This window comes from Delphinapterus leucas, chromosome 15 (assembly GCF_059928025.1).
Source record: "Delphinapterus leucas isolate spDelLeu-1000000601 "Yukka" chromosome 15, BTC_Dleu_Yukka2, whole genome shotgun sequence".
Taxonomy (NCBI): domain Eukaryota; kingdom Metazoa; phylum Chordata; class Mammalia; order Artiodactyla; family Monodontidae; genus Delphinapterus; species Delphinapterus leucas.
The window spans coordinates 27806798-27833670 of record NC_143143.1 but is presented as its reverse complement, the minus strand read 5'-3'; the positions used below and the strand labels follow the sequence as shown (position 1 = coordinate 27833670).

Below are 26873 nucleotides of genomic sequence, written 5' to 3'. Positions count from 1 at the left end.
GAAATCAGTTACGTGGATTTCCCTGTCATGTGCTGCAGATGGCTCACCATCCTAAAGCTCGTTAGCACTTTGAAGGCAGTGATTAGACCTGCCATTAGATCTTGTTATCAATGCCCCAGCTGAGAAACACTTGCACTGGTTTATCACAGTTGTGATAGCTGTGCTTAAAATATAAAAGCCGAGCTTTTCTGTCTAATCCTATGTATCTTGTTTCGGGAATTTAAAAACACGTTTCTGACAAAGGGACGGTGGGCTTCACCAAGGCCATACAGAGAACCCTGCCAGCGCCCCTCCCTCGCGTCCCCAGGGCCCTGGCAGAGGGCTACCACCCACCTCGGCTGTTTCCAGCTGCCTTGCTCTTTCCAGGCTCTTCTCCCTATTCCTTCCCCTCCAAGTTCCTTTTTTGTACAAGCAGGTGCCGGATAAATAATTAATAGGGTGGGAAAACTTGTTGGAAATAGTACAGCTCATGTTTATTTTTAAGCAGCTGAGATATAGAGCTCTGGTCTAGGTGCAGTCTAGGTGGGGAAAACATCTTTGGCTAAAAAGAGGTGCTGTGAGGTTGATGAGGGCTGCTGTGAGCAGAAGGCAGAGGATTTTTGGATAAGCCTGGGCGCTGGGAGGCTTGAGGGCTTGGGTGGGAAGCCCAGGGAAGGAGAGTTCTGTGACCTGAACAATGAGTGGAGGATGTCAGGGGAGAGCCACAGTTTCAGTGAGGACCTGAGCAAAAACCCTCCCAGACTGGCAAAGGCGTGAGAGGAATTTGATTTACGTGATTGAAGAGAGCAGGAATGGATTGCAGCTTCAGACATAGCTGGTCCAGGGCTCATAGGATCCCATCAGAACCTTGTCTCTCCCTCCCCCTTTCCCTCCTTCCCTCCCTCCTGTGCTTTCTCTGTGCTGGCTTCGTTCTCAGACAAGCTTTCTCCAAGATGGGCTCTCTGGCAGTTCTAGGCTTATATCACCCCAACAGCAACCCCAGACGAAAGAGTTTCTTTTCTGGTAGTTCCAGCAGAAATCCTGGAATTAGGCTTCATTTATCTGCCTGGATGTTGTGCTCTTTCTTTTTTTTTTTTTTAACAGCTTTAATCTTTTTTGTCTACAGATTTGCCTATTCTGGAAATGTTATATAAATGGAGTCATATACGATGTGGTCTTTTGTGACTTCACAGAAGCATGTTTTCAGGGTTCATCTGTGTTGTGATATGTATCAGCACTTCATTCCTTTTATTGCCAAGTACTGTTCCATTGTATGGATACAGCACATTGTGTTTATCCATGCATCAGTTCATAGGCATTTGGGTTTCCACTTTTGGGCTATGATGAATAATTCTGCTATGGACCGTTGTGTCTAAGTGTTTGTGTGGGCATATGTTTTCCTTTCTCTTTCGTTTCATTCTTTTGTTTCATTTCATTCCACCTAGGAGTGGAATTGCTGGGTCATATGGTGCGTCTTTGTTACACATTTTGAAGAACTGTCTGTTTTCCAGAACGGCTGCACCATTTTATATTCCCATCAGCAACGTATGAGGGTTCTAATTCCTCCACATTCTTACCAGCACTTATTATTATCTGCTTTTTTTTTTTTTTTTTTTTAGCACCACCCTAGTGGGTGTGAAGTAGCATCACCTTGTGGTTTCAATTTGTGTTTCCCTAATGACTAATGATATTGATCATCTTTTCATGTCCTTATATATATCTTCTTTGGAGAAATATCTATTCACATCCTTTGCATTTTAAAATTGGGTTACTTGTCTTTTTATTGTTGAGTTGCAATAGTTCTTTATGTGTTTTAGATACAAGTCCCTTATCAGATAGATAATTTACAAATATTTTCTTTCATCCTGAGTTGCCTTTTCACTTTCTTGATGATATCCTTTGCAACACAGAAGTTCTTAATATTGATGAAATCCAATGTACTTATTCTTTCTTTTGTTCCTTATGCTTTTTGTTGTCATATATAAGAAAGCTTTGCCTAACCCCACAAAAATTTATTCCTGATTTCTTCTAACAGTTTTACAGTTTTAGTGCTTTCATTTCATTTTGTGATTTGTTTGGAGGTAATTCCTGTGTATGGTGTAAAGAAGAGGTCTAACTTCTTTCTTTTGCATGTGGATATCCAGTTGTCCCAGCACCATTTGTTGAAAAGATAGTTCTTTCCCCCATTAAGTTGTCTTGTCATCCTTGTGGAAAGTCAGCTGACTCTAAATGTGAGAGCTTATTTCTGGACTTTCAGTTCTTTTCCATTGATCTAAATATCTGTCCTCACGGGAGTACCACACTGTCTTGATTACTGAAGTTTTTGTAGTAAGTTTTGGAATTGGGAAATGAGTCCTCCAGCTTTGTTCTTTTTTTCAAGACAGTTTGACTCTTCTGGGTCCCTTAAATTTCCATATGAATTTTAGGATAAGCTTGTCAGTTCTGTAAAAAAGGCACCTGGGATTTTGATAAGGGATTATGTTGAACCTGCAGATCAATGTGAGGACTACTGTCATCTTTATAATATTACGTCTTCCTTTTTATGAACATGAGATGTTTTTCATTTATTTAGGTCTTCTTTGATTTCATTCAACAATGTTTTGTAGTTGTTGGAATACAAGTTTTGTACTTCTTTCGTTTCTCTGCTCATCCTTGAGCCAATCTCTGTGGCCAGAGGGAATATTGCAGTAGCTGGACCTGTCTCATGTGCCTGCTTCTGCAGCTGGAGTGGGGAGGGCAGCCCTTCCCCAACTACGTGAACTGAAAGTGAGAAACAGGAGATCTTTGGAAGGGTTATTATAGTCCTCTAAACAGAGGCGTGGAGGGGATGATTGCTGGGCAGGCAAAAAGAAAGAAGAAAAATTGGCTGTTATAAATTCTTACAATCACAGCCTCAGTGAAGGCATCTAAAGGGATACAGAGGCAATGGAGCCAGGATTTCAAAGGCCATTGTCCACTAGATTACCCCAGAAAAGAAGAGATGAAAGGAAATCACTGACACCTCCAGCATCTTAGGGTACAGAAGGGATTGTTTTTGGAATCTGACGTTCAGCAAAGACCTAAGACATCAAGGCTTCATCAAGGGCTTAAGACAAGGCCAGTTTAAGAGGATAGTAACAAAGAGTTAGCTGGGGAGGTGGGATCTCCTGCCTGGAAAACTTATACTAACCACACCTCCCTCCCAACCAACCCACCAAATCTAGTTGAAACCTGCTCATTCTTTGATCCCTTTCCTGGGGCTTGTCAACACAACACACTATCTTCCTTCTAATTATCACTCAATTTTGCATTCATTTCTCTGACTAGAGCGTGAAGACCATGTCTTTTGTGCTTATCAGTCACTGGGGATAATTATCATACTGAACCCATAGGTTATTGTGAAAATTAAATGGTCCAACAAAGAAGATAGTAATGATGGTAACAGGTAGCCCCGACTGAGTGCTTGCTTTGTGCCAGGCACTGCAACTACTACTCTTATCCCTCTTTCAGAGATTATAAAACGGAAGTAACTTTTCCAAGGCCACAGATCTAGGGAGCAGTAGAGCTGGGCTTCAAACCCAGGTGGTCAGACCCCCCATCTCAGGTTCTTCACCACCAATTCGAAGCACTAACACAGGGCCTGGCACAGAGCTAGCCCTCAATACGGGTCGGCTGCTGTGTGTAGTCAGAGAAGGAGAATCTTTACTACTGCGCAGAGTCGCTGATGTTTGTGCACTGGCCCCATAGTCCCAGGGCTGGACCCTCAGTGACCAGGGTAGCAAGGAGCCCTCTACCTCATCCCTTTCTCCGCATGTATTAGTTGGGGCAGAGCCAGCTGCTGTGGCAGATTTAAACCCCAGACTCTCAGTTTGTTCCTTGTTGACGTTATTGTCCCACGTTTGTGGTCAGAAGTGGCTTGTGCCTGGGCCCAAGGCCTTTCCATCCTGAGCCTTCATTATGCCCTGGGGCAGGGCTCAGCAAACTTCTTCTGTAAAGAGCTTTGGCAGTAAGTATTTCCGCCTTTGTAGACCCGATGGTCTGAGCAGCCACTACGCAGTCCTGACTACGCAGTCCTGTTGTTGTAGCATGAAAGCAGCTACAGACAGTGCAGAAACAAACCGGTGGACTGTGTTCCAATAAACTTTATCCACAGAAACACGCAGCGGGCCCGATTTGGCCCATGAGCTCTACTTTGCCGACCCTTAGGGCCTTGGAACACTTCACCAGGGGTAGAGAAGGGAGGAGAGAGTGTGAAAAAGACACATCCACTTGTGCCTCGGCCCAAGAGTGGAGCATTGCTTCTCCTTACATTTGATTGGCAGGAGCTAGTCCCTCGGCCTCACGTAGATGCAAAAGGGGCTGGGGAGCGGAGCCTCTGTCTGGGTCACTGCTTTCCAGAAACAAGTCTCCCTCTTGGAGGAGGAGCATGCATTTGGGGGTCAGCCAGCTGGAGTCTCTACCCCATGGGGAGGCACCTCCCCATGCTGCAGCGAGTAAACCGGGAATGTCATGGGCCCCCAGTTTGAGATACATTTGCCTCTTTATTAAGTAGACAGGCCAGGGTTGGACTTCTGGTTCCCATTGTTCAATGGATGTTTGACCTTGGACAAGTTCTTCACCTCAGTGCCTCCATTTCCCCATCTGTCAAACGGGTCTAATAATAGTGCCCACCACCCAGGATGTGAGGATTAAACAAGGTAATATATGAAAACTGTTTACCCTTGAGCCTGGCACAGAGCTGTCAGTCCATGGCAGCTGTCGTTGTCACCGCCATCACCATCTGCAATTCTCTAAGCAGACACCAGGGGAGCTGCCACCCAAGACACTCCCAGGAACCCTTCAGGAACCTCCTTTGAAGACCCCTGAACTCCATGAGATCAGAAGGCCCTTTGATTCTCGGGGACTCTGAGTCTAGGAGTCTGGGTTAAATCTTGGCTGCCAGGCAGGTCTGTGCTTCAGTGGCCCCATCTGTGCAGTGGGGTTGGCAACAGCTCTTCTGCCGTCAGCACGTCAGCTGAGGCTGGAGGGGAGAAGGGCGGAGCATGTTTTGAAGGAGCGTTGAAGAGAAAGAGGAGGAGGGCAAAGTAATGGCCCCCAGGTCACTGCAGCACCCCCTGCAGAGAGAGGTGGGAGAGACACCAGCCCTGAGCCGCCACCTCCCAGTACCGGCAGGGACCACTTCTGTTCAACGCCCGTTGGCCAGAACTGGTCCTGGGACCCCGCCTCACTGCAGAGGTCACTGAGAAATGGAACAGAGCATATAGATTTTTTTGTGAGCACCAACTTCCTATGCTGTAGTCTTAGTCACCACTGGATCTCAGCCCCTGGCACAGTGCCTGGCACGTCGTGTTGGTTGAATAAATGCATGATGACAGCACCCACTCTCATTTTACAGCTAAAGATGCTAAGACCTCGAGTTGGGACATGTCTTGACATGTGGCTCCTTATTTGACTCTGACTCTATTTTTACTTTGCTTCGGAGAGGAAAACTCCAGAGGCCTTGTCCAGGGTAAATCAAGTTCCCAAGTAAAACTTTAAAATAATCCCTTTATCCTCCCAACTTCATCTTATCCGTTTGGCTTTATGATATTGTGATATAATAAGAAACACACATTTGCTGTTTGTCCCTGGTTCCTGGCAGAGAGCTCATAAAACCCTTGCAATCTCCTGGGTGATAGGGGTGAAGTGAAAGGAGCATCTTTTGGCACAATATTTGGTCTGACACAAGAGCTTCTAAGACCCTTAGAAATCCTGGAGTGATAAGAGTGGGTTTTTTGTATGCTAATGAAATGGCTAGTGGCTGGAGCCCCAGATAGCTTCAGGATGAGGTCTGGTCCCCGGAAGGACGACGTGATTAGAAGGTTGGAACCTTTAGCCTCTGGGTAGGGAGAAGAGCTGGAGATTGAGTTATCACCAGTGGCCAATCATTTAATCAGTCACTGCTGTGTAATGGAATCTCCATAAAAATCCTAAATTCTGACGTTTGGAGAGCTTCTGAGTTGGTGAACACATGGAGGTGCTGGGTGGGAGGTACACCCAGAGAGGGCATGGAAGCCCCATTTCCCCCCCGCCCAATACCTTGCCCTATGCATCTGATCCATTTGGCTGTTCTTGAGTTGTATCCTTCATAATAAACCAGTAATAGTATGTAAGCTGTTTTCCTGAGTTCTCTGATCCATTCTAGCAAATTATCGAACCTGACAAGGGGGTCGTGGGAACCCCTGATTTATAACCAGTTGGTTAGATGTCCCAGTGGCTCAGGCTTGCACTTGGCCTCCGAAGTGAGGTCAGTCTCATGGGGCTGAGCCCTTAGCTTGTGAGATCTGATGCTAATTTCAGGTAGTTAGTGTCAGAATTAAGTCGAATCGTTGGATACCCAGTTGGTATCCAGAAAGTTTGAGAATTGGTTGTTGGTGTGGTGTCAGAAGCACTGATGCCAGTAGATAAGTAGATGAAACAGTTGAGGTTTGTGTTCAACTCGGATGGCCTGAGCAGTAGGGCCCTGCCCTCTACCTCCTCATACCTCCAGCGTCCACCGTGGCACCAGGCACACAGTAGAGGCTCAGTAAAAGTTTTGGAAATGGATGGATTTTTTTTTTTAGATTTTTTTTGATGTGGACCATTTTTAAAGTCTTTATTGAATTTGTGACAATACTGCTTCCGTTTTATGTTTTGGTTTTTTTGGCCGTGAGGCATGTAGGATCTTAGCTCCCCGACCAGGGATCGAACCCGCGCCCCCTGCATTGGAAGGTGAAGTCTCAACCACTGCACCACCAGGGAAGTCCCTGGATAGATTTTTTGTAAACTTCCCCTGTGTAAACAAAGGAACAGCGCGGAACAGCAGAGTCGCTGGGCCTGGAAGTTGTCTGGACCTGGGTTAAAATTCTAGCTCTGACCATTCTAGCGTGACCATGGACAAGTTAACTCATCTCTGTGAGTCTCAGTGCCCTTACCTGTAAAATGGAGAGACCACCACCTCCCTGAGAAATGTGTTTGGAGAGTTAAGAAAGATTCTGTATTCTGAATGTCTAGCCCCAGGTGGGTGTGCTGGGTGTTCAGTCTCTAGGAGTACAAGCAAGGGTAGAAGTCCCGAGGAGCGGGCCGTCGTGTATAGTCCCAGCCCTGCTCTGGAGGGTGGGCTGGGCCTCACCCCTTCCCAGGTGTCTGGGTTGTTTCTGTAGAAAGATGCTGGGCCCTTGGAAGCATGGAACCATCCCCACCCCGCCTCAGTAGCACAGCTTGGCGGGACTGAGTTTGCAGAGATCTGTTTTTGAAGACCTAATGATTTTATTCTCTTGCTTCTGATGGCCTGTGGACGTATGTTATTTCGTCTGCACCATCATATTCAAGCCTGTGAAGTAGCTGCCAACTGATTTGAGAATCGAGAGATTTCACCTCACAGTCCAGATTTGCCGCTTCCCTTAAAAAGCGGGGAGTGGCTCTGCAGGCCCCCGTTCCCCTGTCGCAGTGGTCTGCGGGAGCCTTCTTCGCCAGCATTGCTGTCGCTCTTGTGTCTCACGCATCAGGCCTTGGCCCTGGCCCTGCTTGTGCCCCTGGCCGCTGAAGTGTGGGTGTGGCTGGCGGGTGTTGGCCTCTGTCCTCTTGCTCTCGGGAGGGACACAGCTGCCTCACCGCCTTCTCTTCCTTGGCTTTGAAGCCTGCTTGTCCCTCCCAGCCGTGTCCCACCTGAAGGGCCTCCCCAGAGGGCGTGATGGCTGAGCAGAGCTGAGGAAGATGGGCTCTCGAGTCAGTTCCTGTCCTGGCACTGCTGCTCCTCAGCTGTGTGGTCCTGGCCACAGTACTTAACTTCTGTGAGCCTCATCTATGAAACGCAGTTGGAGTCAGCAATGATATTCATAAGCGTCTCCACTCAAGTCCTGGCATTCGACACGCACCAGCTGGTATTAACGTTTTGGCTCCATTTATGCCTCTCTTTGCCCAAACAGCCATATCAGCCTGTGGCATCAGTAGTTAAGGATTTATACTGATCGTAGAGGCTACACTTAAGACAGAAATGGCCCCACGTAATGCCGCTGCTGCTGCCGCTAAAACCTTCTCTAAACCAGACCCTGTATGACCATCACACTTTCAACAGGCTGTGAAAGGGACCCGGGCATTGTGGGGGGACTCTCTTGGCGATAACGAGGAAGTGGCTATGTGGGTGCCATCTGTCTGCCCAGCGATCACCGTGTGGTCGGGAGCCAGCACAGGCAAAACAATTGCATGGAGGAGAGAGAGGGGCCCCATGGAGCCCGCAGGAAAGACTGGACATAAAATTTTATATATGCGAGCACTCTGAATTTCTGGTTGGGCTTTTACAGCTCAGTCTCAGCCTCTGGAATTGTTGGACTTGGAGATTTTCAGAGCAGGGCACATCTGAACCCAGGATCCCGCTGGGGTCTTTGGGTCCAATGGAGGGAGGTCCTGGCAGTAAACAGGTACAGACAGGAAAATACCACATCTCTCCTTTTTGATTTTCCTCTTTGGACCTCACGTACAAAACAGCAAGTTCATGCTATCACCCAGCCCCTGATACGTGGATCTCACTGTTCACTCTGAAACCTTAAGCCTCAAGTTCATCATCTCTTATCCCGTCAGCCTCCTGCTCTTCTCGCTGCCACAAGTAGCTGCTCCAGTGTGTTTGGCTCAAGCTATAAATTTGTGTGTTTCCTTCTAGAATATGTTGCATTATTCATGTTCTTAATTGATTTACATGGCATTGTGCTAGAGTCTTCATTCTTTCACTGTTTTCACCCAGCATCCTGTTTACGCTCTGCTCGTGTGGCCGTGTATGCCTGTGCTTTGCTTCCGTAACTGTTCAGTATGTTTGGGGGAGTGTATCCACCACAGTCTGCTTGCCTTTTACCCCAGAGATGCCGCCAAGTGGCTCCTGATTCCTCCCCACTCAGACCCAGCGCGGCAGCCAGTCTCCTTGTATGTGACCTTACGGTCCATGTGAGAGTTTCTCTGGGATAGATGTGCAGGCTGGAATTGCTGGGCCGCGTAGTGTACCATTTTTTTAAATTTTATTGAAGTACTGTTGATTTACAGTGGGTCATGTAGAGTACTATATTTAATTTGACCAAATACTGCCAGACTAAAGAATATGGTAGTTTTAAAGGCAGAGGAACCTGAATTGTGCCTGCTTCTAAAAAGGAAATCACGTGTGTTGAGTGTCTACTGTGTCCTGGGAACACATTATCTCATTTGATCACACAGTAATCCTCTGGGACAGGCACTCTTAACATGTGTGTTGCACAGGTGGAGAAATTGAGGTCCAGAGAGGTGGAGTGACTTGCTCAGGGTCACCCAGCTAGACAGTCGCTGGGGCTGAGCCTGGCTCCGAGTGATTCTTGTGGACATACCATGCTGCTTTCCTAAAGAATCCCAGGTCCTAGGCCTGGCTTCCGTAAGTTTGTAGAAAGCGTTCTAAGTTAAGGAGCATCTAATTAGATCAGACGTCTGGAATTGGTGGCTTTGTGTGGCCTGCACTCTTGTTTGATCCACCTGGTCTTTAAATCTTCTATAATTTTCAGTATTTAAAAATCTGGGATTTCACAGAAAAATCGAGGCGACCTGGCAACAGTGGGCCCACTTTCCCATGAAGCAGCAGTTGCTGGGATTAAAGTCGTGGCTGCATCTTTCCAGCTGACCCTGTCGCCACCGGCCCCTCCTGGCCCTGGAGCTCGCAACTCTGGGAAGAGGCATTTTTGCACGAGGGCAAGGACTTTATTTTCCGCTCTTGAGTTCTTCCCAGTACGTGCATGAACCAGCCTTTCGCCCGTCCCCGACTCAGCTGTCCAGCCTGTAGTTTCCCTTGGCTGCAAAGTCAATAACAGAGAAAACTAGGCTTTAGCTGTGACAGAGCCTGCTGCTCTCCTGCCAGGAGATCATTTGTTGTATCCTGTCTGGGACCCAGCCTGTGCCAGGCACCACGGAGGGTGGAAGAGACATTGCAGATGGGCTCCCACCTGTGGCGGACAGGCCACCGTATCCAGCCCATCTTGAGCAACAGAGGCTGCTATGAAGCTTCTGTCCGTAACCCCCCCTCCCACAGAAGGTGGGGTTCTGATGGTAGGAAGATGAGACTTCATCCAGACACAAATACGTAGCTCTATGCTAAGAGGAGAGTTTTTAGAGCCATGGTATTTGGTTCACCCCATGTGAACTGAAGGACTACTTTGTTTTTTTAATTCCTGTTTTTAACAAAGCTGTAGGGCTCCTGCTGTTGTGAACACATTGACCCTAAGAGCCAGGACAGCATCCTGGTTATGGGCTGAACTCAAGACAGACATGGCTCTGAATCCCAGCTCTATTCCTCCCTAGCTGGGTCACCTTATTTCTTGGAGCCTCAGTTTCTTCATCTGCAAAATGGGAATATTAGTATCTACTACACAGAGCTGTAACAGGGGTACATTGAAATAATTCAGGTAAACACTCCACATAGTGCTCAGCACATAGTAAACTTGCAATAAAGGGTATTACTATTATTATTATCGTCACTTTGAGAAGCACATGGGCGGAGAATGTCAATGTACCTTGAGCCCTGGAGGTGGGGATGGGGGCATGGGGGCGTGTTCCTTTTCCGAAATAGAGACTTGCTTTCTTTCCTGTGTTTGCAGTCAAGGTGTGGAATGGGCATGCCTTCATTGCAGGTGGGGGTCAGGATCTATCTTCTGACATTTAGCGTAATTCACTGACATCACGCAAGTGCTGTTTTATAGTCTCGAAGCTCTGTCACACATTGTGTTTCCCTCCTTGAGCTGCCCAGCCCTGAGGGTCTGATCTGTTTCCCCCATTTTAGAGTAAGGTATCGTGAGCAATGGGGCTTGTCCGTAGCCTCACTCGGGGCTTTTCGAGCAGAGGAGGAGGGTCTCTTGGGTCAACCGGAAGCACAAGCTTGGATTTGGTGTGGCACTAAGCCCCTGGCCTTTTTCGTGAAGCAAGTGTGGAGAGGACTTTGGGTCCGTGGTGTCCCCTTGAGTCTGCCCTTTCTCTTCCTGTCACAGGCAGCGTCTCACCCAGAGGCCATCAGAGCCTTGGGCCTGCCGACAGGGTCGTACAGCTTCCTGTGTGTCGTATGGAAAGTCCTGTTTCAGATATGATGGGGGAGGTAGAGGCAGTTAGGTCTTCAGTAGCCCCTTGCCCTTCCCACGGGAGCATTAGCATATGCCATTGATGGAGCCAGAGGACCTGGCTCCCTAATTTTCCAGATCCATGGGCTTGGGCAAGGCTCTTCCTTTCTCTGCACCTCTGATTCCTCATCTATGACACGGGGGTGATAGTAGAACCTACCTTGGAAAGTCATTTTTGGATAGGTGCAAAGGACTTAGTAGGCGCTCAAAAGTCAGCCGCTGCTGCCGCCGCCGTTACTGTTGTTGTTCTTGCTGTCGCTCTTTATGCATCTATTGTGAGGATGTGTTTAGCTTCTTGGGAGTTCCTGTTACCCGTTAGAAAGTGGTGGGGGGGGGCGGTGTTCATGGCTTTCTTTGCCTTCCCCACACACAGTGTTCCGCACAAAATAGGTGGTGGCGATTTAACAATTCAGTGCAAAAACAGGAGTAGGGTTTGGATCAGAAAGTCCACAGTTGGAATTCTGGCCCTTCCCCTTTCTGTATGGCCTCGCAGAGGGTGAGTAGCCTCTTCGACTGTCTGTCACCACCTCCCTCCCCCACCCCGTCCCTGTGCAGCAGGGATGAGCCTGCCTGGGGTGCTCAGTGGTTTAGGGGGTTATACGCACTCCCAGCTGTAAATGTGCCTCCTGGCTGTAAAAAGGTCACTGCCTTTAAGAAATGTTGATCTTCTCTTTTAAGTAAATATTATTGAAAATGTTACCAGGTGAATAGGAGCAAGGGCTCTGATGTTGAACCACCTCAGCTCAAATCCCAGCCCCATCACGTTCTCCTTGTTGGCTTTGGGCTTTGATGGCATGTAACATCTCTGAGCCTCAGTTTTCCCAGCTGCGAAATGGGGATAATAATTCCAGCCTCACTGGAGGCCACAGGAGTAAATAGCTAAACTCATGTAAAGCACATAGAGGGATCCATGTTACATGGCAGGCATCAAATCGTCAACTCCTTTCTATTCCTGCCCTGAGTCTTCATCTCCGGGCCTCCTGAACCCCCAGCGTGTGCACCTGGTCTCTCTCCCAGACCCTCTGCACTGACTTCATGACTTACCACCTGCCTCTTTCCAAAGCCTGGCTGTTTCAGTCCGTACGCCGCCCCCCACCCACTGAGAAGATTTCACCCCACACCCTGAGCCCAGGCTCTCCTCACTCCCTTCAGTCACTCGGTCTGGATGCCTTTCCTCCCGTCACCATCTGCTGAAATCCCACCCACCCCTCCAGACCCAGGCCGGAAGTGCCTGCTGATTCCCAGCAGCCCAGCTCAGAGGGAGCACCCCCCCGGCCCCAGGAGCTCTCCTCCTGTCTGCCACAGTTTTGTCACTGGCCTCCCGGCCTGTTGTCCACCACTGGCCCATGAGCTGACACCAGGACTTGTCATCTCATCTCAGGGCCCCCAGCACAGGGCCTGGCCTGTCACTGTTGGAAGAAGGAAGGGGCTCTCAATTGCGACCTCCGTGAGGGCATCTGTCCTGCTCACCTTCTCTCGCACCTGCTCATCACAGGCCCTGGCGTGAGGTGGGCGCCCGGGGCAGGCGTGGATGGGCAAGTGGAACCTCCTCTACTCTGGTGTCTGGTAGATGCTGGAACATATGAATGAGTGAGATGCCATTCATGCCTTTAGGGCAAGAACTGGGTGTTTTTTCATCCCAACTAACTGGGCCTGGCAGGAGAGGTGTCAAATAAATGTTTGCTTGGATGGATAACTGTGTAATATCTCCGGGACTCAGTAAATGTTCCAAGCAGGAGACGCTGCGCTCCCCAGGGCTAGGCCTGTTTCCTGTCTTTCTCTGTCCATCCCAGCCCGTTACCAAGCTACTTGCTTGGTAAATGGTGGCCCGGCTGAGTCACTGGGGGTAAAGTAATTCAATTAACAGGACTTTGCTTCCCTGTCCCTGCATGAGGGGCAGTGACTCTGGCCTCTAAATTAGTGGGTATCTGTTGAGGTTTAGGGCCTGAATTGCTCACCAAGGGTGCCTTAGAGACACATGGGCCTTCCTTTCCCCTCCTCTGCCATCCCCTCCCCGAAACCGCTCCAAGAATGCCCTCCTCCTTCCCCTCTCATTCACACCTGGTGCCATCCAGCTGCTGATTACTTGGAAAAAAACTTGTTAAACAAAACTTGTTTAAAGCAGCCAGGCTGCTCCCCATCTGTTTGACCCAGACGAGAACATCAGGACCTCCATCCTGACCCCTTGGAGCCCACTCTCAGCTTAAAGATTAGGAGGAGACTTCCCTTTTTTAAGTTCACAATTTTATTATTTCTGAGTTAAGCAAGTGAAGATACTTGGTGTAGTTTTGCTAAAATCGCCCAATCAGACGCTTATCAGAGGGGCTCAGTGATGTTTGGGAAGCTGCTACGAGGGTCCTTCATGCCCGGCCATTCATTGCTCTCAGAGGTCTCCGTCCAGAGTGTTTAGGGTGGCAACAGCAGTCATTGTCTCTTTTCAGGTTCCCATTAACAAGTGCATGATGGTCACCCTAGAAACAACCTTCAGGTGTCAGTGTTGGGAACCCAGGCATCACCCTTGTAACAAAGCCGAGTTCATGGGTTGCAGCATTTGCCCCAGGATGACAGGATTGGGCCTGCAGTTCAGATGAGCTGCATCCACACCTCACAGCCGACCCACACTTGAAAGAGGAAGGGCAGATTTCAGCATTCCAGGGACAGAATAGAGTGACCGGGACAAAAGAGGGCTTTTTAAAACTGAAGCATCTTCTTTCCATTCTCATGGAAGGAAAAGCTGATTGTCACTCTCTTGCCTAAAATACCCGTGGCTCTGAGGGTAGAGTCCAGATTCTCTAAAGTGACTTCCCAGGTCTGCCCCTGCCCTCCCGCAGCTCCCCCTCTCTTGGTGCCTGCTCCGATCCTCAGTCACATGGTTCCTTCTGGCTGTGGTCTTTGGAATCTCCGGGCGGTTCTCTCCCTCTGTCTTAGAGCAGAGCACAGGCTTACTGGGGCCGAGTCATGTCTGCACCCCTCAGTCGTTAGTGTCTGGGCACTGGCCCTTACCCGCTCTGAGTCTCATCTTCTCTCTCTGACATGGGAATACTAAAAAGTACCTATCTCAGTGGACCTCTGAAAATTCAATAAAATAACATATAAGTGTGATCAGCCCAGTGCCTGGGAGAGAAAATGCTTGGTAAAAGTTAATAGTAACACTTTCTCCCACTGCTGCTGCTGCTGCTATTATGATAACTATTACATCACACGATCCCTGGGGAGGGCCCACGTGCCCGTGTGCTCCCCACACATCCCCCCAGCAGACCTTGGGCGCACTTTTATCCTGTGTTCCTGGCTTTATCGCGCTGTTTTGTAATGATCTGTCTATCTTACATTGACTGTAAGCTCTGTGAAGGCAGGATCCGAGTTGCATTTATTCCTTCACTCACAGCATCTGGCTCACAGGGGGCCCCCGAGGAGTATCTGTCACATGAATGAGTGCATTGAATAAATGAATGCAGGATTCCAACCCATCAGCACGTCCCACCTGGGTCGTTGACTCTAAACTAGAACTCGAAGTCATTCACTAATGCTGGGCTCCTTGGGAAGCTAGTCATTGTTCTGGAATTCTCGCGCCATTGAGGTGCCCTGAGATCAGCTGGTTCTGCAGCAGCCTTTCTCGACAGGGCCCTGAGCTGCCTGCTGTTCCTGATGGACAGGACCTTCCGTTTATTTTATAAAACACCATGATAGGGCTTCCCTGGTGGCGCAGTGGTTGAGAGTCCGCCTGCCAATGCAGGGGACACGGGATCGTGCCCCGGTCCGGGAAGATCCCACATGCCGCGGAGCAGCTGGGCCCGTGAGCCATGGCCGCTGAGCCTGCGCGTCCGCAGCCTGTGCTCCGCAACGGGAGAGGCCACAACTGAGAGGCCCGCGTACCGCAAAAAACAAAAGACACCATGATATCCTTAGATGAAAATAAAAAGGAACTCTGGAAGTGCAGAATCGTGGGGAAGGTCCCCTTCAAGAGGCGGAATGTGGTCTAGAAAGCACTGTTGTCAGGAACGGCCCAGGAAAGAAAATGTCACAAAGCACAGGGGGCAGGGGGTCTGAGCATCAGTTCCAGGAACTGTAGCTCGTCATCTTGTTCACAACATTCCATCATTTTTAAAATAGCTCTTATTCATTTGATGGCGTCTTTATCTTGTTGAAGCTCAAAATAAAACTAACCTTTTCTGGAGGGAAAAAAAAACACTCCCATGAAAATAGTCCCGAATGTTCTTTTTTATTTTTTTTTTTGCGGTACGCGGGCCTCTCACTGTTGTGGCCTCTCCCGTTGCGGAGCACAGGCTCCGGACGCGCAGGCTTAGCGGCCACGGCTCACGGGCCCAGCCGCTCCGTGGCATGTGCGATTCTCCCAGACCAGGGCACGAACCCGTGTTCCCTGCATCGGCAGACGGACTCTCAACCACTGCGCCACCAGGGAAGCCCCTGAATGTTCTTTATTAAAGCGAGGACAAACTCCCAGTTCTATTATTAGCCCTCAACCACAACTGACAATACTATTATGATAGGAGTGCCGCACAAAACGACAGCAGGGCCACGGGCAGCGAGAACTCATTAAGCGTCCACCAGAGGCGTCTGGCAGATTCCACGAGCTGGGCTTCAGTCCAGCCCATCGCTTCTAATGCTGCGTTTTGGCTGCCGCCTTAGGAGCGCAACCAAAAAACTCACAAACGTTCCTTGGCCCTTTAAGTGCTGGCCCCTACCCAGCGGGGCAGGCCCTATGTGGATGCTCATGTCCTCCCAGGGGTCCTGGGTGACAGACGGGGTCCCTGCAGGACCAGCTCCCTGTCTTTGCTCACTCATTACCTGTTGTCTGCCCTTTACTCCCTGCCCACGGGGAGCTGGGAGCCAGAGGGCGCGCTTGCAGCTGCTTCTGTCCATCCTCCTCCCGGGTCAGGGGGCTTTGTCGTCTCTGTTCTGGCCTTGCTCTCCCCGGCGGCCTGCCTTGCTGCTCCTCAGTCCACCTCCCACATTTCTAAGTTCCTGCAACAAATGCTGATGGGGCTGCTGTGATCTCCAGGACGCGGGACGTGTTGCTGGGGGGGGGGGGGGGCGGCCGTGAAGGGAAGTGGTCGGCAGGGCACTCTGGGGCCACGTGGAGAAGGTTCCTGCGAGCCACGCTAAGGGTTTAGATGTGCGTGTTGGGAGGGGGCAGAGTTCATGGGACGCCACTAAAGAATTCCAAGCAGGGGAGTGTCGTGAAAGCTCTCTGCCTCAGGCTGCTATGGCTCATTCCCCACCAACAGTCTTTCCAAATGCACCTCCTGGGTCCCACCCCCATCAGCTTCTTTCTTGGTCCACAAGGCTGTGCGTGATCCTGCTGCTGCTCCAGCTCCAGCTCTGGGGAACCACTAAGCCTAGCCACGTGGGCCTGCTTTCTGCTGCTCCCGTAAGCTACACTCCTTCTGCCTTCGGCCTTTGCGTTTGCTGTTCCCTCCGCCTGGCATGCCCTTCCCCCACTGAGGGCACCCACCTAGACCCCTGACAGGTGTCTGTCCTCCAAGAGCTGCTGGAGCAGCACCTTCAGGAGGCCTCCCCTGAGTGAAATGCTCTCTCCGTTCCTCGTGCAAACCTCCAGCGCGCTTCCCTGATCACACATGGATGGCGACGTCCCAGCACTTGCCCCTGCCTGGCTCCCCACTGTCTGTCTGCCTGCCTGGCTCCACCCCGTCGTACACATAGAAACTCTCTGAGGAAAGCTTCCTGGCTGAACGTCCAGAATCATCAGCTTCTGTCGCAGAGCCTGGCAGGCGATGCTGGCTACCGGGCGCTTAGCCTCGGCGGCCATGAATGACGTAGGCACCATCCTAATCCCCAGTTTACAGGTGAGAAACCCCAGCTCTGCGTGGTTTAGCTGCCAGACAGCAGAGCTGGCCAATGGCGGTGCAGGCCGTTCTTCTGCCTGAGGGAACGTCACCTGGAACGTGGTCACCTGGAACGTGACCGTCTCACAGGGTGGCTCTTGGATGGCTCTGTAGGGCCTCAGGCAATCCAGGTGGTACAAATTCGGGGTCCCACAGAGGCCAGGCCGGGGACGGAACTGAGGGGAGGAGGCTGGGTGGGATGGTAGCCCTGTGCTTCCAGTAATGAGGGCCATTTCTCAAGGGAGGCCAGAAACCTGGATCTGAGGCAGATACACATTGGTTTTTAATGTTTTTAGGCCATTCAAGCTGTTAGCAACTTGTGGTGAAAAAGGCACCACCATCTTCACCTTCTGGTCAGAACCCACCTGATCCCCGAGGGGGAATCTGATCTGAACGAGGCTGCGTTCAACCTGCTGGAGAATTGCCAGCTTCATCCTGGGGTGGAGTCCGCCCCTTTTTAAGAAATCCCAGAAGCAGTAGGCACATTTGAAAATTCAAACGTTCAAACACCGACTAGGTATGAGGTAACACCAACAAATTATCGTTCATTTTGTTAGAGGTGATCATGGTATTGTGGTTCAATCGGAAAATGTTCTTAGTATTTTAGAAATACACCTTGAAGTGTTGAGGGGTAAAATGTCATGATGACTATAATTTACTTTAAAACACCTTCGCAAAAAGGTAAAAATGATGTAATGTGGAAAAGGGTTAAGACTTTATTAGATAAAGGGTCATGGGGGTTCATTATACCATTTGCTCTGCTTTTTGCCCTAATTTGAAATTTTCATAGTAAAAAATGAAATGACAGTAATGGGAAAGAATAATAGGCTTCCTTGAGTTGTTCTGAGATCTTCCCGGCCCCACTGCGTCCTGCCAAGTTGTGTGCGGCCACTCGAGGTGTTCATACCTCCAGGATCATATTGAGCCCCAAAGGCAGGACATCCAGGCAGAGGCTGGCCGTCAGCACCCCCATCCCCTCAGTGACTCGCTTCCTTCTGCTACAGCTGACGGGCAGGTGCAAGCTCTGTGAACTGCATCTTGGCTGGGAGACACCTGCAGTTTAGAGGACCTGTAGATTTTTCTTATGTAAATTGGAGAGTGTCTTCTGGATTGAGGGCAGCTCTCACTGCTCACCCATTGATGACCTGGGACCCTGCTCAGCCGCCTGCAGGTCTTGAGCCCTGGGGCAAGTTTCTTACCCTCCCTGAGCCTCCGCTGTGCTGTAAAGATGCAGTGCTAGGAAAGTGCTGAGCGCAGAACGTGAATAAAGACTCCACAAATACCATCACTTGTTCTGAACAGCTCAGGTAGAAATTGCTCGGCTGTCAAACTCAGATTACTGCCATGTTGGGTTTTCTCAGGAGCTGGCTGGGGTTTCCAGGGACTGCCTAGCTTGAGGAATCAGTAGGATTTGTGATTCCTCCAGGGTGATAACCTTTCTGCCAAGTCCCTGTTGGCCCTGGGACCTGGGCGAGAAGAGGCCCAGGTGAAAATGGGCAGATTCGACTCCTGGGTAGGATCCTCTGACCTTCACTTTGGGGGATCCTCACCTTCCTAGGACCCCATAGCCCAGCCCAGCCCCACAAGCAGCACAGGGAGCCATCCCCAACCTTCCCTTGGTGCTTAGAGAGTTTTGAGCATCCTCCCCCCGAAAAAGGAGAAATCTCCACGAGTTCTTCCAGGGATGATTCCCCTTTCTTGCCTTCCTGCAGCAAAGCCTCTCAAGCCATCCTTGAGGGTATCTTGTGCAGATTGAAAACCAGGCCTGATTAGCTCCTTTGGGCACTAACCTAGCATATTGACCACCTTCCCAAGGAGGAGCGTCTAATTGCTCAACAATGGGTGGAAACTTGGAGACCGTGGAGTGGACTCTGGTATCAGATGGGTGAGCGGAGCCGGAGTGGCTGAGCTCCAGCTGCAGACCCACGGCTCTCCTAACCTGGTGCCTTCACTCCCCGCACTCAGCGCCCCTCCAGCCAAGCTGCAGGAGATTTCAGCCCCAGACGGGGACTGCGCCGGCGGTCAAGTTGGAGCGGCCAGCAGCAGTGTTTGAGCGCTGTCCCCCTCTGGAGAAACGTCTGGCTGAGGCAGTGCATCAGGGGGTGGTTTCGGGTGAGAGGACCTTGATGTGACCTCGAAGTGGCCCCCAGGGATCAGCAGCTGCTCTGTGTTCCTTCCCCCCCCCCCCCCCGGCACTCAGAGGAGGATTGCCAGATGAAAGACAGGATACCCAGTGAAATCTGAATTTCAGATAAACAATGGATAATTTCTTAGTATAAGTGTATCCCAAATATTACATGGAAAGGTTTTATTGTATAGGCCATACTTGAACCCTGAAAAATTATTGAGTCATGAATTACTGAATATGGAGTCATGAATAGTGAAAAATTCATTGTTTATCTGAAATTCAGATTTCACGGGGCATCCTGGCTTTTTATTTGCTAAATCTGACAACACTTAAGAGGGAATCTCCCTGCTGTGCTCCGGCCCTTGGCAGGGCCTTGTGGGGAGGGCATGTCCTCGGATGTCTCTGAGCACATGGGCTCATTCTGCACACTGTTCCCGAGCCCCAGGCTGGCGGGAGGTGGAGAGGGGGGATGATTGTACTGCTCCGTCTCTGGGGCCTCGTGGGCGAGCGGCCCGGCCCCGCTCTGGGCCACAGTTTCCTCGTGTGTCATGTGAGGCTTCTCGTGTCCCTGTGAAGCTGAGTGACCCTGTTCCTTCTGCCGCCCTCGCTCTGCTCTCCCCTATTCACCCCACTCAGCCTTCAGTCTGGAAGGAGCATCACTTCCTCAGAGAAAGCCTTTCCTGCCCCACACCGGTCCTGGTTTCCTGGTTCTAAGCCAGGCCCCCAGTGTAGCTGCACATGAGCAGGACAGGCTCCAGGCTCTGTGGGTCCCAGGGCAGCAGGCAGATGTGAGGTCCCTCGTGCCAAAATTATTGAGTTTCAACATGAGGACGGCAGATCACCACACAGGTCGAGCTCTGACCCTGAGGGACTGACCAGAGCACACGCCTAGGAGCTGGCCCTGCCTACGAAGGCCAGGCAGACACAGGGGTGGGTGGCAGTGTGAGCCAGGAGGGTCCTGAGCGCGGATCTGGGGCCCTGTGCCTGCCTCGGGGCGCACCGAGCAGCCCCGGCCCGGAGTAGCCCTGGGGGTGGGACTGCGCTGCTACCTCTCCTAGTTTTTCAGAGAAAATGGAATTTGTTTATTAATGAAATCTTTCTTAAATAGTGGCAACTGATTCGTATTTCAGAAAATTCCCATGAAGGCAAAATTAAGCATCCTTTCTGGAGGGCGGCGTTGAGTATGATGAATAGTTATATGCTGACCTGTGTGGTCACTGGATTTATTGGTGTCTCCCCCACTGGCCCCGTGACCTCCACCAGGGCCACAGCAGTGACCCTGCGTGTTTATGGTCTGTCCCGGGTCCCAGCACCATACTCGGCACGTTGCAGGTGCTGAGATTTCATTCATTCCTGGGAACACACTGTAGGAAGTTTCGTGGACCTGCCTTCCCCCACTTAACAATAATACTATCGCGAGCATCTCCCATTATTAAACGTGATCACACGTGTAAAGCCTGAGGCACCACTTGCACTCGCTCTGGGTGGTGATGATTGATGGTTATGTGTTCTCCGGGTCGTCCGTCTCCGGGTGGGTGAGGAAAGCATAGCTGAGCACACCTGTCTGTCCATCTTCCCAGGACGCCAAGTTTGTGGAGGAACGCAGGAAGCAGCTCCAGAACTACCTGCGCAGCGTCATGAACAAAGTCATCCAGGTGGTCCCCGAGTTTGCCGCCAGCCCCCAGAAAGAGACCCTGGTCCAGCTGATGCCCTTCTTTATGTGAGTACCGGCCGCGTTCACGTGCTCCGCCCCACACCTCCTTCCTTCTCTCTCCGGCGGTTGCATGTGTCTGCGTCCTGGACGCGCCACGACCTGGCTGTGCCCCAGAGCCTGCGAGGTGCTGATGTGGAGACTTGGGTCAAGGCATCTGGGAGTTTAAAGGGCTCACGAGAGAATGAGCCCACAAGTGAGCATTGTTGATTTGAGGCTCGCGAAAAACGCAGGACTCTGTGGTTTTATACTTTGGTACATTTTGATCAAAGGAAAGCTTACAGCTCACAGGTGTTCCAGAGCTAAAGTGGTCTCTGTCAGGCTTTCTTCAGCATGTGGGCAGTGAACCCAAGGAAACTTCTCGCAGACTCCCACTGGTGCCGACTTAGATTACTTTCATGTTAATATTACCTAAGTAATGAACCAACTTAAAACTAGGTATAAATTCCTTTTTCTTATATGTCTTATAAAAGTAAAAAAGAAAATTAAAGAAGTTTACATGTTAAGCACTTACAAAATCATTGCAATTCAGAATCAGCAGTTAACAGAGCGAATGCTACTTTTTCTGAAACCAAATCTTTGCTCACGACGGCGTGCAGCAGCTTCTCCTGAGCTCGCCACGTGCCGTGTACCGCGCCGGTGGTCCGCGTGCTGACCACACCTCCCCCGCCATGACTTTCCTTGGGTCACGTCGCTGGGAAACATGTGTTTGGGCCTCACCTTGGGGGCAGGTGGGCCTCACTGGTGTCACTACGTTATCACTGATCAGTTCCCTCTGTTCTCATAAGTCTCTCATCACACTGCAACATTTATACCCTTGGATTCAGGGAACCCAAATGATGAAGCATCCTTAGTTTTTATAAAGTCTTCAGATGCCAAAGAATATAATTACACTCGACCCTTGAGCAATACAGGGGTTAGAGGTGCCAACCCCCCCTGTAGTTGAAAATCTGTGTATAACTTTTGACTCCCTCAAAACTTAAATACTTATAGCCTACTGCTGACCTTACCAATGACATAAGTAGTCACTTAACATATAGTTTGTATGTTATTTGTATCTCTACATTGTATTTTATGCATTCGTGACATACCTAGCTTTTGCTTAATTTTTTCAGTATTTCTAAGCTATGCAGTTTATCTGCGAGTTTTTTTCAAGTTGTTGCAAATCTCCAAAAATTTTTCCAATTTATTTATTGAAAAATATCTGTGTGTAAGTGGACCTGTGTAACTCATACCCATGTTGTCCAAGGGTCAACTGTATATTATTTCTAAAACGTTACCATCATAGTGGAAATGATCGATATAAGAATCCATATCGCTAACCTGTGGGCCTCTGAAAGTGGGTTGGGACTTGTCACTTGAAAAACACTGATTTGCTGGGACGAAGCAAGAGTTTCCTTTCCCCAGAGCTCTTTTAAATGGTGTGCTGAGGGTTTGGGGATCTGTTTTGTCCTAACGGTGATGCTGTGACTCAAGCCGGGGCTTATTTCTGCGTCTGTCTGTGGGGGGAACAGTGTGCCTTTGGCATCACACTTTCCAGAATTTCCAAGTTGAACTTCCAACCAGACAGACATCGGCAGGGCTGCCCCTCTTACCTGCTTAGGGCTTTGAAATGGCAGCCAAGCCACTTGCTTATGTCTTTCTAATTGTTTCAGGACCTTTATGAGAAGGTATAATTGTACTGTGCTATCTGTGATAAAAAGATGCCTTTCTCCCCCCCCAAACAGAATATACCATATGGAAAGCTGAATTTTTCTTTTACTCAGTTATTTGTGATGCTAGGGCCTTGATCTTGCTGTTTTGAAAATGCCACTATAGTTCATGAGAGGAGGTCCCCTTCATCTTTTAAAGGCAGCCCCCTGGCCTGTGATGAGTGTTGGAAATCAACCTCTCACTGGGTCAGGTGTGTTTTGGCCAAATTTCCTGATGAAAATTGAATCTGAGAGGTAGTCCTGAGACCCCAGTGCTAAGAAAGGTTGCCCACCTCACGTGTGAGAAGAAGAGGCTGCCTCGTACGGGATAGCTGGTGCCCCTACTGCCAGGGCAGGTGGTCCAGGCAGCTCTGGTGGAGAGCGCACCAAACATCAGCCTGCCGAATTGTGACAATTGCACTTTAACTCAAGCGTCTCGGCGTGTTGTGCAGTCCCAGCCACTCTGGTTGTCATTGATGACAGCTGAGAGAGAAAGCGTTGTGCCTAATTAGCAGAGAGAATGTGAGGTTCAATTTCATGGGCTTTAAAAAGCACAAAGCATTTTGGTAGGAGATTGTGGCAAGGGACACAATATTGACACGAGACTCTGGACTCAACATTGGTCTCGACCCCAGTTGAAGTTAAACAGCTTGCCCTTCGGCTTTCCTTGCAGTTCCACAGTTAGCTGCCCTCTCCTCCTTTGTCTTTTTTGAGTGAGATGGGATTACAGGTTGGAGCTTGCAGATTGTTTCATTTGGGGGTGATGGAAGGTGAGCTGCAGCCCAGTTTGTCCATGCTGGTGAACCTCCACGTGATAACTTCCTTTCTGTGCAGCCCCAGAAAACAGCAGGTCTGGTGTCTCAGCTCAGAATCTCACCCTGAGAGATTCCTACTTAAAAAAACATCTCTCTCAACTAAGGAAATAAACTCCCCAAAGTGTGATTATTATAATCTTGACAGATTTCCTCAGGTCTTTCAAATGCTGATTCAGGGCCCTAAGGATCCCATTCAGCTACTGAACATGAGTGGACTTGTTGACTAAGGATGGCCTTGCCTGGCTTCCTCCCCTCGCTTATTGAGCATTTACTATAAGCTCTGGCTGTAGGTTTCACCTCATCCAGTCTTCCTGAGAGCCTGTTAATTAGGTGGACACCATATCTTCATTTTATTACATGGAGCCTTACAAAGTTGCCAATGAAAGGGCAATCTCATAAGGTTCCACCTAATACTGACAAGGAAAATGAGGCCAGAGAGGTTACCTTGTGACCCCATGGTTACCTACCAGCACATAGGGGGCCCGGGCTGTTTGGTGCCAGAGCCCGTGGCTTGAGGACATGGGTGACAAACCCGCAGCCTGTGGATGGAGCCCGACCCTCCCACCTCTTTTATTTGACTCTTCCGGTGGGGTTTTGTTATTTGTTGTTGTTGTTTTTCTTTTTTTAATATCTATTTTATATATAGTAGTGTGTGTCTGTTAATCATGGACTCCTAACTTATCCCCCACTTCACCTTTCCCCTTTGGTAACCGTAAGTTTGTTTTCTGTGTCTGTGAGTCTGTTTCTGTTTTGTAAATAAGTTCATTTGTATCATTTTTTAAGATTCTGCATGCAAGTGATATCATGATATTTGTCTTTTGCTCTCTGACTTACTTCACTTTGTAGGGTAATCTCTAGGCCCATGTTATTACTTTTTCTTAATTAAAGTGTTGCCAACATCAAAAAATTAGAAGGTATCATATTTTTAAAACATCATATATCAGGCTTCTCTGGAAAACTCAGAATTGGTCACACCCTATTATGGACTGAATGTGCCCCCCCAAATTTATATGTTGAAGTCCTAATCCCCAATGTGGTGGCATTTGGAGATGGGGCCTTTGGGAGGTGATCAGGGTTAGATGAGCTTATAAGGGCGGGTCCCCATGATGGGATTAGTGTCCTTAGAAGGAGAGGAAGAGACACCAGAGTTCTCCCCTCTGCCACATGAGGTCACAGTGAAAAAGCAGCCATCTGCAAGCCAAGAGGAGAGCCTTCACCCAGAACTGAATCTGCTGGCACCTTGGTCATGGGCTTCCCAGCCTCCAGAACTGTGAGAAATAACTGTCTGCTGCTGAAGCCACCCGGTCCGTGGTATTTTGTTATGGCAGCCAGAGCAGACACATACCCACCTGCATTCCCGCTGGACCACACTTGGCTACAGTCCCCGCCACTCTGCTGCCTCCTGCACACTGAGCCGAGCCTTCCCTGCCATTCGCTCTTAGCGTTTGGCTGTTTCTCTCCCATAGTCACTCGCATTACCTGCCTGGCCCCCGGAGACACTTGAGTTTGTGGTGCTGGCTCTTACCTGCTGCTCAGCAATATAGGCTTTGACTGTGAGGCACCCATGATGTACTGCTCACACCCTGTGCTCCAAAGTGTGTTCCACAAGCTCATCCACTGCTGACCGTCACTCAAGGCGGTGCCTTTCCCATATGGGGCGGGAGACGGAAGGTGTACAGGGGATTAAACCTAGTGGGTAGAATTTGCTCGTTTTTCTTCACCAAAACCCTTAAAACCTTCAGGCTCATGCAGCCTGGAATCCAGTGTTCCATGGCACCTGCTTTTACACACACTTTTCCATTTCGTCTTTCCTTTTTACTGTGTCAGTATCTCACTGTGTTCTGCAAGGGGCAGCATGACTTCCAAGGATTCTGCCATCTGCACAAATCTGAGAGTTGAAGAATCAGCAGGTTCAATTTTTTTCTCCAGATCTCTCTGCCGCCCATTGCCTTCCTTGCTAATGCCAGCAGCAGTCTGAATTAGAAAGTAGGACAGTAGGAAGTGGGCCATTTCTTTCCCATTTTGAACCCTGTGTATGTCTGGCCCACGTGGGGACCAGAACCTGCCTCCAAACTAGTGAGCAGACAACACCCCCTAACGCCCTCTTCCTTTGGGGGCCCTGTGTTGTTTTCATCCTCCTGGCGTGTTGGAGGGAAAGGCGAGAACCCCAAGATGTGACACATGGCAGATGTAAGCAGTTACTTAGGGAAATGTCAGGTGCTCCTTTGAAGGTGCATTATCGAAGGGAGACCAGGATTCCAAGAATTCACTCTGCGGAACTGGACTGCAGATCGGTGAAGACTTAAGTGATTTGTGGTGCTGTCATTTAGCACGTTATTAAAACGGATTTCTGCAGAGTCACTCATCCTTGGGAAATGCACCGTGTTCTGCCGTTCCGTGAGGGGAGAGGAAAAGTTCCGGGGGTGGAAGCCAGAGTCACGTGGGTCACAGCACAAATTCTCCACCGGATTCTCAGCAGAAAACACAGTCGATGTTTTCCCCACTCCCCACCCCCATCTGCTGCCATATTTACTCTCAAAGCTGTTAAATATATTTTTGCTGAAATAGGAGCTGCCATGTTCTCCCAGCGAGTGGGGCTTTGGCGTGGGGTTGAGACGCTTCGGCCTGGGTAACACCAGGGTCACGTGGACCCCGGCGGACACGCTGCTTTGCCAGGGGCGATCACAGGAGTCACGTGGTTCCTTCCTAGGACCCTAGACTCACGTTGCTTTTGTGGCTGATCCACACCTTCAGGTTCCAAAATGGTCTACGGCAGCCAGAAAGGGGTGCAGATCCTGTTCAGAAAATCTCAGTTGTGTGGCCAGACTGGCAGACTGGTTAGGTGTGGGCTGTGTTTTAAAATAAAACACCAATGTGAGTGACTGTTGATGGGAGGAGTGTGCCCCAGCTGGCGCCTCACCCGCCGCTCCCTCTCATGTCGCCCCTGGACCTGCTTCGCTGACGTACCTCAGCTTCCTGGCCCTCGAAGGCAAATGAGCCTGAGACCCCTGGTGTCCAAATGGAATGCGTGGGGATTTGGGAGTCAGCGCTGTTCCACACTACCTCTGCCACGAAGGAGGAGGGTGATCTCGGGCAAGGATCCAGCCTTTCTGGGTCTTAGTTCCCTTATGTGTAAAATGGGAAGATAAGTATTTGACATCACTGTTCTGCTGGGAGGTTAGGTGAGGATTCTGTGTGAGAGCGGGACACAGCAGCTTCTCCGTGTCAGTGGCCATTGATAACGAGACTCGTGAGAAAGACCAGGAGAGAAGCCCCACAAAAACCCTACAGACATTTCTCCATCTGTCTCTTCATCCATCCATCCATCCATCCATCCATCCATCCATCCATCCATCCATCCATCTATCTATCCATCCATCCATCCATCCGTGTCTACAGGTGAAAAACTGGAGTGCCAGGAAATTTAAGTGGGTTGCCTAAGGTCCTTGTGAGAGTAAGTGGCAGGCCAGGGCAAGAGTCCGCTGTGCTTCCCTGAGATACAGGGCACATAGTAGGTGCTCATGAAATGCTGACTTATAACATGAATTATTCTGAAAGTCAGTCTTTCCCT

General features: G+C 49.8%; 1 protein-coding gene across 1 annotated transcript in view; it reads left to right on the top strand.

Annotated features, from left to right (window-relative positions):
• SNX29 (sorting nexin 29) overlaps positions 1 to 26873 on the top strand; it is a 549073-nt gene that overhangs the window by 469987 nt on the left and 52213 nt on the right. Inside the window, exon 21 of the mRNA XM_089896147.1 lies at positions 20666 to 20805. Coding sequence (XP_089752273.1) covers positions 20666 to 20805 — 140 coding nt within the window. The remainder of the gene's footprint in view (positions 1 to 20665; positions 20806 to 26873) is intronic.